General features: G+C 45.3%; 1 protein-coding gene across 1 annotated transcript; it reads left to right on the top strand.

Moving 5' to 3' along the window:
* Window positions 1-244: 244 nt before the first annotated feature.
* On the top strand, window positions 245-2,563 carry LOC135805371 (uncharacterized). Its single transcript, XM_065319398.1, has 2 exons — window positions 245-464; window positions 556-2,563. Exons 1-2 carry the CDS (start codon window positions 358-360, stop codon window positions 2,231-2,233), a joined length of 1,785 nt encoding a protein of 594 aa, XP_065175470.1. The 5' UTR covers window positions 245-357; the 3' UTR covers window positions 2,234-2,563.
* The last annotated feature ends 10,149 nt before the right edge of the window (window positions 2,564-12,712 follow it).

Genomic DNA, 12,712 nt, shown 5'->3' with positions numbered 1-12,712 from the left:
CCCAATATACATGCCCGAACTGGGCACAAATCTATCCCATTCCTTGGTGCTGACCCCTTTGATGCGCCCCCGAATCCCTTAGCATTATTAGTACCTCCAATTCATTTCATCATCAGCTTACCGCATGCTCAGTACTGTGTTGTAAAGTATGCAAATTTTCGACGCTTTTAAATTGCAGCCTCCCCAGGGCAAAAACACATCTCGGCCACATTGAAATGGCACCTATGCATAAAACATGGCGGCCAGGTCGCCATCGCGACTTCGCACCTTTGTGCGGGGCAACTTGCTCGACGCGAGGCTCTCCTTTGTTTTCAGTCGTTGCAGTGGAAGACAGTTTCGATATTAGTTGACAGGAAGATGGCAGTCAGTCAGGATTTTTCCCAGCTCACCTTGAACCTTCTGAAGGTGAAGTGTGGAGAGTATGGTCTCAAGAAGTCGGGAAAGAAAGCCGATCTAGTTGCGAGGTGAGTTGTTTTCTTCCCACAACAAAATCTTATTTTTTTGAAATTATTTGTGAATCTGAGTTTGTTATTTATCTGCTCGTGTCGTTTACAGACTTGCTCAGCATTTCTCTGAAGGCGACGGTGATGGCAAGGAAGGGCCACCTCCGCCAGCTGCAGCGCTTGCTGTTATTCCCCACGACCCTCTGGATTTTCCTGTTACTGGGTGGCAGCCGATTAAATCTGCGAGTGGAAGGCTACTCTCCCTGTCGTTCTCCATGCAAACTATGGTTTCTTATTTCGTGGACACTATGACCAGCGATGGACCTGCCAAGAATTTCAAAGCGCTTGCTGCCACTGATAGCAAGTCAATTCGTCTGTATCGAGCAGGTTATGTCCAGAAAATCGAACTGATGAAGGCCCACAGCCGTGTGTACTACCGTGCCCGCTGTCAGCCTGAAATGAAGACCAAAGCTGACTACAAACTTCGGCTCGTTGCTCAGTGTGACTCAGGATCTGCCACCAGTGTTGTTGGTGCTCAGTGCACTTGTCCTGCTGGCAAGGGTGTTACTGCCAGTTGCAAGCATATAGCTGCACTGATGTATGGCTTGTCCGAGTTCACTCTGCTTGGGTTTAGTGACGCTCCGACGTGCACGGACATGCTGCAAAAGTGGAACCAGCCTCCTGCAGGTGCAGGTAAAAAGAGTGAGCCCATGCTGGTTCAAGACATGGAGTGGCGTAGAGGTGGCAGTACCACTGACAAATCTGCGCCAAAGAAACGTAAGCATTCTGCTGCAGAAGTACTTGACCCTCGTGCTGTTGCAAAGCGGATGGACTTTGCCCGGCGTGTGGAGGAATACGCCAACTCAACCATTCACTCCAACTCCATCCACCTAGCATTGCCTCTTGTTGCTGGTAGCTCAGGATTTGCTGCTAAGCAGAAGGAGGACAGGTTGCACAGAGCCCAAGCGCAGAAAAAGGAGAGACTGGCTAGGGCAGGGGAACAGAAGGACAAGTGGCAGGTTGAGCACAGCAGATCAGGTGATGTGACACCTGTGCCATCTGACTGCGAGTGGCTAACTGAGGACAAGCAGATGCTGTGGTACGAGTCCAATGTCATACTTACTTGTGAAGAAGCCAATGCCCTGCAAGAAGCCACTGCATCCCAAACAACAAGTGAACTCTGGAGGAATGAACGAAAGAAGCGTATTACAGCTTCCATTGCCCATACTGTAGCTCATCGACGACCTCAGACTGACCCGTCATCCCTCATAAAAACTATCATTGATCGGCCGGCGTTCACCACTCCTGCAACCAGATGGGGGATTGATCATGAAGAAGAGGCACGATGTGCCTACGTAGCCCACCAAGCCAAGTCTGGCAAGCTGATAGATGTTGTTGCATGTGGCTTATTTGTGCATGCTGATGAATGCTGGTTTGGTGCCAGTCCCGATGGCATTGTTAGGGATGGTGATACATCACTTTTGCTCGAGATTAAATGCCCGTTTGTTGCTAGAGACCAAAGTCTAGCAGAGGTAGCTGGGTCTACTGCATCATTTTGTTTGTCCAACAAGGATGGTGTGCTTTCTCTCAAAACAACACATGCCTACTATACACAAGTGCAAATGCAGCTCTTTGCTGCAGGCCTTCAATTTTGTGACTTTGTAGTGTGGTCTCCCTGCAATGATCTTTTTGTTGAGCGCATTTCATTTTGTGAAGTGCATGTCAAGAAAACTCTCGCAGCTTGCCGAACATTTTATTTTGATCATGTTCTCCCGAAACTGGCTCTGTGATCAAGTTTCTTGGTAATAGATATATTCCTCGTCATCTGAGATGACCATTGCTCACTTTGCTCCAGTTCCTGTAGTCTTGACTGTTTACATTCTTCCCTGATTTGTGGCAATCTTTTCTTCTGTAAGTGCGTCTGAACTGTTCTATACGCTGCACTCTATGTTCTTTATTATAGCTTTTTCTGTTCTGCCCTGTTCTGTAGCTCCTTCTTGATATAAACGCCGTGATTAGATGGTGGATAGTTCCATCAGCTACCGGCTTCCTGCATTTGTACATGATTAGGTAGTGTTGTATACATGTACCCAAGACGGTGGAACTCTGCTGTAAACAGTGCGTTATAGTAAGTTATACTGCCATTACTGGTAACCACTACAAAAACGGCACGTACAACTGGTTTACAATAGCTCGCCATTCCGTGTTACAACGGAGTTCAAAAAGGCATGAACGTTACATGAGTATTCGTATTTACTTCAAAGTAAGCGGCACTTGCAGCAGTCACAGGCCACATTTCCTACCTGGTGAACAGCACAAACAGACAAATAGGAGCATCACTACTTCTACTTCGAAGTACGAAGTCCTGAGTGAAATAAGCATCATTGTGTAGGGGCACCATTACTCACAACATAACACAAAGAAAAGAGGGGAAGAAAATACCGAGGCCACGTAGGAATATCGGCATGCGCAAAAAGCTTTCAACAGAGCGGCCTGGTCATAAAGCAAGAATTACATAGACGCCCATCTTCATCATCATTCTGACACATATGGTGGTAGCGTGAGTTACAAGACCTACAAACTCTAAGAAGTGGGCCATCTGAGCGCTTGCAAAACAAACATACGGGAGTGGTCACATAGGCAGCAGCGGCTACAGAAGAAGATGGCACGCTGATAGCAGCAGCAGTAGCAGCTACAGGAGATGGCACGTTCGTAGCAGCAGAAGTAGCAGCTACAGCAGATGACAACTTGGTAGCAGCGGAAGCAGCAGCAGAAGCAGTAATGGCAGGTGAAAGAAATGTGCCAGCTGAAACAGCCACTGCAGAAATGTTTGCATCTGGTGATATCTGGGCAACTTCTGCAGCAGAGGAAAAGTGTGCAGACTGTGTCGATGGCTTACTAACAGGCGGAGGTACCAGGGGCTCCATGTAGTTAGTGAGGAATGCACACACAAATATGATCTGCTCAGCCAAAGGGCACAACACGGAAGATAAGAAGTGAGTTATCCTGAAGTTCTTGATCCTTTCCATTGCTCTCTCCACATGAATACGCACGCTAGCAATACGCCGAGTTTCGATCACCTCTTCTTCATCAAGCTGATCTCGAGAACCAAGAAACGGGGGTATGTTGAGATCGACACCCTCCGGTAGCAGATCGGCAATGTCGAAACCACGGTCGGCCATGATGGCATCACCCTTCTCCATCAACTTCATTAGCCCACTTCGCTTTGTCAGTTTCTTATCAGAAATGCGCCCGCCATAAAGAGGAGACAGAAACGATATTGCACCGGTAGGTGTCACACCAACTAACAGTTTGAAAGTGTTCCTGTTTTTGTAATTCGACCAGGTGGCTGCTTGTACAGTTGGGTTGGCTGGCTTCTCAATGGGAAACTCTGTTGCGTCAATAATTACCCGGGTGCGTGGGTACTTGTCTTTGAAGACGTCGGGCATGTAGCGATCAATCAGAGCCCGGCTCGGCCAAATGTCCACTTCTTTCATAGAGAAGTACATGCAACGAATGTACGTTGAAAATATTCGGGACACCGTGGATTGATCTATTCCGAATCGCAGTGCTAAATCTGACTCAGGGAAAGCATGCCGAAGTTTGACAAGGGTCAATAGCAACTCGTCTTCATACACCAATGCTCTTCGTCTGCCACGGCTGTCCTGGCCAAGGAAATCAGCTGGCACTTTAGTAGCAAAGCACATGTCTTGACATCCACACCGCAACTGATCCAGCAACAAGTCAAACGCCAGAGAACTCAGGCCCGTGTAAAACAGTACAATCTTGTTGTCATGTCGGATGTTCGAGTAATGGAGTTGGCATTTCCGCAAAGCTTCTTCCGATTCATCCAAATTGTACAAGGCCTGCTCCAACTGGGACCGCAACTTAGCCACTTGTGCTTCCAAAGTCTTTATTTTGTTCTCTTGGAGAACGGGAACTTCACCATAATCATGGTCAGCTAAAAGTGTTGCAGCCTCAGGCACCGATTCATCTGTGACTGGTAAATCAACATCGTCATCAATATCAATCGCTTCAACGGGTCGACTGACTTCGCCTGTCGAAACACGGCTCTTCCTCTTCACTACGACGGCTTTGTCCAAGAAACGGGAAGGTGGCTCGTCCTCCGTCACAGGTCGACCACCAGGAAAGTGCACCCCACAGACATACGAGTTTCCAGAAAGAGGAGTGTTGACTCTTGGTATTTTGGCAAGCCACTCGGCCCTGATATGCCGGCGTCGATCCGAATCTTTAGGCAAACGATGAAAAGATACAGCTTTACAGACCTCTGCTGTTCCTCCGCAGCCAACACGAGCCAGATCTGATCCACATAGACGACGCTTCACAAACACTTTTCGTCCTTGCGAGTTCGCATCATCAGTTTCAAACAAACCAAACTTGCAGCTGCTTTTACGATTTGAGCAGCCAGGGACGATACAATGAGCGTTGCTTGGCATGATTGTGTCAGCTGCTTACTGATCTCTAACTAACTTGCTACTTATACACAACAGCAAACTGTGACAACCCTTGCCTTCCAAGAAGGAAATAAATGTCTTGCTTTGAGTTTGATTCTTCACCAACACAAAGGAAAAAAATTTGTACATTGTACTTCAGCCTCAGCAAACGCGAAGCAGGTACGTAGGGCTCTACGATCATCAGAGTTTCCACGCGTGCATGCATGAGACTGCATGCTGCGCTGCGTGGTGCAAGTACAGTGTCGAGGTTGTGAAGTTGCCCCGCACAAAAAACCGCGGGAAAATTATGCATAGGTGCCATTTCAGCCTGTACTGCTGATGCCTGTATACACTGTCACATTGAACATTGCGAAACAAATTTTAGGCTACAAATGCCCAGTACATAAAAGGGGAGAAGGCACTGAACGAAGTGTCAACCTACGAATACAACCTACGAATACAACCTCAGTGCAACAACATGCTCTTTCTCTTTCTGCTTTTGTAAGCAGAAAGAGCACGTTGTTGCACTGAGGTTGTATTCGTAGGTTGACAGTTCGTTCAGTGTCTTCTCACCTTTGGTTACGTAATCTTGTTACCTTTTGCGTTTCCTCTAGTAAATAAATGACAACCGCTCTATTCAGTTGCTATTCACTCCTGGCGCATGCGCTGGACGCAAAATTCTTTTATTAGTGATGTCGAAAAAGTATGCGGTTGTCAGTTGACAAACCTCCTTATATTTACAATTCAGTTGCGTGATGTCCACCACTTTCCGAATTAAAAATGCACAGGCCGATATTAGCCGAAAATAAAATATGCGCCGAATATGCAGTACCTTGGGCACTCTGTTAGAAGACATTAGGGCTACTGGGAATGAATGCTCAAGTAAAATGATGAAGTACAGTAATACAATACTATAGGGAGTTCATTTGGCATGAATACACCAAGCCAACTCTCCTATACAAACAGTATAGTGTTGCTGCCAAAAATATGATTAGCTAAAGTTGCCTTTTTGCATTATTATGGTTGAACTTTTTTCCTGTAGCTTCGTTCCCATGCTGTGGATTTAATCACGAAATTTGTTAGCAAGACGAAGAGGTTTTATGTGAGCTTACTATTATTCTACCTGCACTTGCTTTTATCTTTTTTGTGCAGGACTCTGAGAAGCTGGAGGGACCCCACAAACCTCACGCATTGAGGATACAACTTTTATCCAAGAACCAGGCAACATGATGTGCATGTATCACGTTCGCTGTGATTGCATCGTTTCAGGGTACACTGACAACATACTAGTACTAGGAACTAGTCCTTGATTAGCAGCAGTGGTCTGAATTATTGCCTGGCCGCTATTCATATAATCCTTTGGTGCTTACTCATCGCCTTGTTCTGTCTCTAAAATGGCGTATGGGTGTTCTGAGGCTTGTAATATTTGCTCAAGCCGCGCATTGGCATTGGTGCATGTCGGTAAATGCCAGCCACTGCTGCCTAGCTCAACATGTTTTGTATGATGTAGAATGCGCTCTGTGTATCTACAATCGAGTGACCTGCTTGTGTGGGCTAACTGTAACTACACCAACAGTTGCACTAGTATGTGCACTGTGCTGGCACAGTGTATCATACTCAGTCTTGTCACTTCTTCTCCCACGTTTACTGTATTGTTTAATTCACTGTACACATCTTGCCCAGCTCCTCTAAGGCCACACAGAATTAGTTTGTTGTTTTGGGCCACTACACTCAGCTGGTGTAAGGTTGGTCTGCTTCTCTCTTCCTTCTCTTCGACGTGTCCAGCCAATCATTCATGTCATGCTTTGCATAACTTAGATCACTGTATATACAGTCACCTGGCTGGAAACGTCCATGGCTGCAAAATCCCATCTTTCTTGAGGGACCCCATTTTATAGAGTGGACGACATTCACTTTCCTGATAGACTCACCTCAGATGTTGGTACACTGTATGGTACCAATCCCTGATTTGTACATGCACCACTTTTTTGGCAACTCCGAACAGTGAGAATGTCTGCTGTGGATAGTTCTCATGCTTTTAAACTCATTCGTAAACAAGTACGGTTTTATACCACCAAAATGTTGTTCATTACAAGTCGTCGATTATGATCCTTAGTTGAGACGAAAGCTTCGGGACCTGGGAGTACTTGTGACATACCCATATCATACTCTGTCAGGTTCTGAAGCTGTGTGCTGTGTGCCAGGGGTTATGGCGATCGAGTGCATGTATGTTCGGATAAGGGCGTGGGAAAACACTCATCTAAAACATACTCATTTACTCATGCATACTTTCATTTCTCATTCTTTTTGGCACACACTCCAGCTCCTCGAAATTATCATGGGATGCATGTTGATGACAGCCTGCTGCCATGCAGCCTGAGCAGTTCGGACAATCAATCATTCGGATAATCAGCATTCTTTTATTACTACAGTTGTAGCAGCTGTATTTCATGTACAGTACTACAGTAGAGTCAGGCGCCGAAGAACGTGTTGCCCAAGAATGTCCAGCCTGAAATGCTAAGAACACCACCGCCTTAATAAAAGAATGGTGGTGTTGGTTTTCCGGTAGCTTTCGAGATACATAATTATGATCCTAACATGATTGTTTCCAAGAACATGCTACAAGAGCGCAGCCGGATGGCTGAAAAATAAGAACACCCCAGGCTAACCTCTTGGACACAACGTTCTTGGACGCTCGACTCTACTGTAGTATGGAAGAACACTCTTCGGCAGGGATGTTACATGTTAGAAATCATGCGTACAAGATGCCTATTTAAGTCTGCTCTTCTTTTATGACAAGCTTTGGCATGCATGCAGCTCTTAATAAATCCCAAAGGTGGAGTGCTATGTTTAATAAGTCCCAAAGGTGGAGTGCAATAACATGCATTTGGAACCGTGATCACTAAAATCCTGCGCTTACCGGTAATTCTAAGATTTAGAACTATAAGTGATGTTGCACACCAAAGAACGTCGTTCCGAGGGCCTAGGTCGGGGGCGTTCTTGGAAGAACATCATGCTGGATTGTAGATAAACTATATAACCCGCATGTGTGTAATAACAAAAGCTGCGGTACAGTGCGGAGAAACTAGTATAACATACTAATATCACCAGTAGGTTTTCTAAACTTCTTGTTCTATACTGGAGAATATTCCAGCGAGTGAATCCAGAGCAAGTGCTATGGAAATGGACTAGCGAGAGCTCACAATAGCCAGACAGACCCACGAGTCCTTTCTTGAACCGAACAATAATCATCTATGGCATTCAACATGCAGTTTGGAAGCCATGCAGTCCTGGGACAAATATCCAAATGCATTCTTGTCTCCAGACCAAACAACGATTGTTATCATACTTGACAATTTCCAACTCTACGACCACCATGCCAGCTCAAGCAAAACGAAGCAAAGGAAGACGGAGATTTCTACTTGTGCAGCCATTCAGGGAGGAGCACGAAGGCTGTTTTAACATTACATGATTCGACTGTGCACGCACTTTCCAAAAGTTTACTTATCACACACCACGTGAACTCTTAGGCTGTTTGCAGTGCGATATACTTACATGTGCATGCCCTTGCCGCACATTCACACTCCAGTACAAAACATAATTATGCAAATATGTAATGCACATAATGTAACATTCTACGCTTGAAAGCAGATCAGCATTCGAACTTTTTCATTGCCTTCAGGCTGCAACAGCATATTGCAAGAGGGCACAATGGTCCAACCCAACATCTTCCAGAGAACACCATCGGCCATGGCAGTACAGACCATCTGATATTCACTCACACCACCCACATAGAAGAGAAGCAATATTGATACTTCATAGTTAACACGTTACAAATACTACTGAGGGTGCATATAGGCAGTACACCAGGTTCAGGATGCATTGATCCATTCTTCTGATTCAACTACCTCAGCTGCTCATTTGATCTATGGCTATGCATGCTGTCGTCAGTGAGCCACATCATTGCGAAAGACTGATGACGGAGAGATCATTGCGCGTGTGTAGTCACAATACTATCAGAGAAATACGTTTGGCAAATATAGGAATACTGTGGACAAAATTGTACACAATAACCTGCCTTGAAGCAAATCTCAGAAAGAAAGCGCTGTGCAGATGCATGTCAGCCGCTTCAGATTCAGTCACTTCGTGAGATCCAATATTCTTCCAACTGTACTGTTCAGCCTTCGGTGATCCACAGAGACAGACAAACAATCTGTTCCGTCCTTCCACATGAGAAACAGAGAGTGAACATGTTCCAGTTCATTCCAGTATGAAGGTGGCGGATACAGGCAATGAAAGTCATCGTTGGGCCAACATGACCAGCTTTCAGACATGAGTTCTCAGAGACCTTGGCTCATGATAATGGTATTCACCCTTGGCTACAATCATGCAAAACACGTGAAAAGATTGCAGCAAAACAAACTGGATGTTATAAAGAAGCAATTTAGGAAAACTAAGCCTATCGTATTTGTAGTACAGTGAAGCTAAGATACAACACCCAGCAGGCAGGCAAACTTGCTAATATCCGATGAATTAGCATGCCTGGTCATGGCACACCGGGTACAAAATATGCAACCAGCATAACGTTTCCACCAGTATTGATAATCTATCGTAACGTTATTATCAAACTACATAACTGCTAAGAATGTGCAACTACTAACATAAGGTGCGATCGGCTTCGAAATCCAATGATTATGAGCAAGCGCGCATATATTTCTACATGTGCCATGTAGATAGAGTGTTTCATCAGGTTCAGTAGGCATGGATCCACAGTTCATTGTTCTGCTTCAACTACCGTAGCTGTGATGTACAAGTTTTGATCTCTGGCTACGCATGATGGTATTAATGAGCCCAATGGCCCCCAAAAACCGAAGTGATGAAACTTTCTGCCGTGGGCAGAGGGATCATCGAGTTGCCCACTCTTGGTTATGTACTCATGCCATTACCAACTATCAGTGCACAAGTACTGCTACGCCCTCACTATGATCCATTGCAACAATATCACCAGGCACATGCATGCTACTGCACCCATTAAACCAAGAGTCGCAAATAGGAAAATCTTTGCTGTGAACCACAGCTAGCTATAAGGTGCTTTGAGTCCAGTTTTGTGGGAAAGTTGCACTGCATGATGCACAATACCACATGAGCGAAATTCTTTTTTTCACATAGCATAAAGTGTCTCTCGAGAAATGCAATGCACAATGCATAGCACATCGCAGAAAAATCTTGTATTGCACCTGCAGTCTAAAACTGCTTGCCAGCCAGAGCTCTTGAGTCACATGCACCAGCATGCAGGAAGTGATGCCCATCACGTGTCACCCAACCTAGAAGTGAAGCTGGACTCAATTTCCCGTGATACGACCTGTGATGGAGCTGCAACAACCAGCGATGCAAGTTTGCAGTCCACTTAGTTGAAACTGGCCCGCTATGTTGCTGAGAACGTACTCAAGGCAACATTTTACCTTTCGAAAAAATGTTCGGTACAAACATGGCCGGATATTGTTTAAACTTTACGGTACTGTGTGAAGAAAACAACTATTTTATTGCATAGACTAAAGGAGCTATCCAGCATTATCCATAATTTTCACGAAATGAAAGAAGGACCCTCCTCCACCCCCCCCCCCCCCCCGATTGATGTCTGTAATATCAATATTTTTTTCGAAACGAAACTCCCCTTGACCCACCCACAAACGAAACTTTTTCTCTTCGTGTAAAAGATCGACAATTATGGACCCGGCATTATTGATAATTTTCACGAAATGAAAAGTTTAGTTATGAGTAACTTGTGACCGTCCCCCACCCCCACCTACTCACCCCTCAACGAAAAATAGCTGGAATGGACTAGTGTTTCAGCTATCAATATTTTTCATTACGAAACCCTTCTTGACCCACCCGCCCATGAACGATTTTTTTCTCGTTTCAAAGATACTCAATCTGTTAAAGATAGATAATTATGGACGGCCCCTAACGTGCCAGGTTAAAAATGAATGGACCGTAGAAGATTGTTTGTGATATCACACGATCAGAACAGGTGACAACCAACACTACATGGCTGTATACTTGATGTGCTGCATTTACTGGGTGCAACGCAGGGAGTTGTAGCATCTAGGTAGACGGCACAGGCGACTGTAAAGCTAAATGACATGGGGTTTGTTTGACCCAGGGGTTCCTGTTTCAGCCACCCTTGGGGCACCATTGGGCAGATCTATACACGCTCGTACATGGTATTGCTAACCTGGGCCGTTCTCAGGGTCAGTAGGTCAAGGCCGTGATCGCGGGTTGCACAGATCACGGAGAACCTCCAAATCCTGAACCAAAATTCTATAAAGTATTGTGTAGTCTCCCTACAGTGTAGGTGCTATGACTCCCTGGTGCGATGTACCTGCTGGTAAATAGACAAATTGCAACCAGGCCATAATTCGGATAGAGCAGACGATCCTGTCCTGGACCCTGTTCCACATTCAAAGTATCTAGACTCATATAGTGAGGGAGGAATATTGTGGTACTGACACCGATTTTCATGCGCTAAGAAATTATCAAATACATTGTATATGTAACTGTAAGTGATAATCACTCAAAGTACGAAGCTAACAGTAATATTCACTGGTTAGAGGGAAAGGCACTAACGGGAAAGGTCTGAAGAAAAAATTGACTGTCATCACCAGGATTCGAACCAGGGACCTTCGCTTGAGGCCAGCGATGCTCTAATCACTGAGCTAAGGTGTAGCCGTCATCCCAGCCGAGATCGTTCAACATTTTCTTCAGACTTCGTAACGCACACTAACAACATCAGCTAATGGTATATGTACTCTTTTTCGATTGTACATGCAAGCTCTACCTTGTGATGTTGAGCTCTCTTCGTTTGGTGGGGGTACTCCGATCGTCTAATGTGAACCACAGTCCACCTACAATTCTACATTTGCAACGTTGTCCAATGTGCATCGGCACGCATTGTACATAACTGTTACAGCAGAGTGTAGATTATCCGCACCCCTCGGGCGCACGCTTTCTCCAGGGGGTTCGGATGGGGAAAAATTCGGATAACGGAGCAGTCACACATCCATCTAAGACTTGCACATTCCTTCACGTTTCCATCAGTTCTCACATTCTCTTCACAGGAACTAGACACACTCTAGCTCCTCAATATGAAAACTGGCATTTCGAATAAGTGATTGTTCGGAATATCGGCATTCTACTGTACCGTAAAGTCGCGGATAAAAGCCGGGCTTATAAGCACATAAGCCGCTTTCTCCATCAGGTTTTAATGCAAACCATGCTTATTATGCACCACTGATATTTTTGCCAGACCTGTATGCCAGGCTTCTACGTGCGACACGCGTAGATCTACCACTGACTACCGGTATGGCGGCAGTTTTACTATGCACCATTCATAGCGCATGCACTCTTGACCCACCCGATCCGCGCGTGCATAGAGCAAGGCTTCTACGCCGCGACGGGCTTATATGCATTCGACCCGTTTGATTTTCAGGCTTCTATCTGCGATGTGCTTGTATGCAAACCCGGCTTTTATCCGCGACTTTACGGTATTCATATTCACGCTCTGGAACAGGAGATCCTAGTTCGACTCAGACTGCCCTTTCCATAATACGTTTCCCATGTACTCGCAGTTCTTTTATCGGAACATCTTTTCTTCTCAACCTCAAATCCTGTGCAACACCGGTTGGCTTTCCTCAGTTTCCTGAATGGTGTTACCTCTCAATAGAAGCATTAGTGGCCATTCAATATACCGGTATAGTAAAACATGTCCATAATTATCGGAGAAAGGATCGGATGTGGCTAAATAATTTGAAACTG

Source organism: Sycon ciliatum, chromosome 1 (genome assembly GCF_964019385.1).
Source record: "Sycon ciliatum chromosome 1, ocSycCili1.1, whole genome shotgun sequence".
Classification (NCBI taxonomy): Eukaryota; Metazoa; Porifera; class Calcarea; order Leucosolenida; family Sycettidae; genus Sycon; species Sycon ciliatum.
The sequence above is the reverse complement of the archived record's forward strand: the minus strand, read 5'-3'. Positions and strand labels throughout refer to the sequence as shown.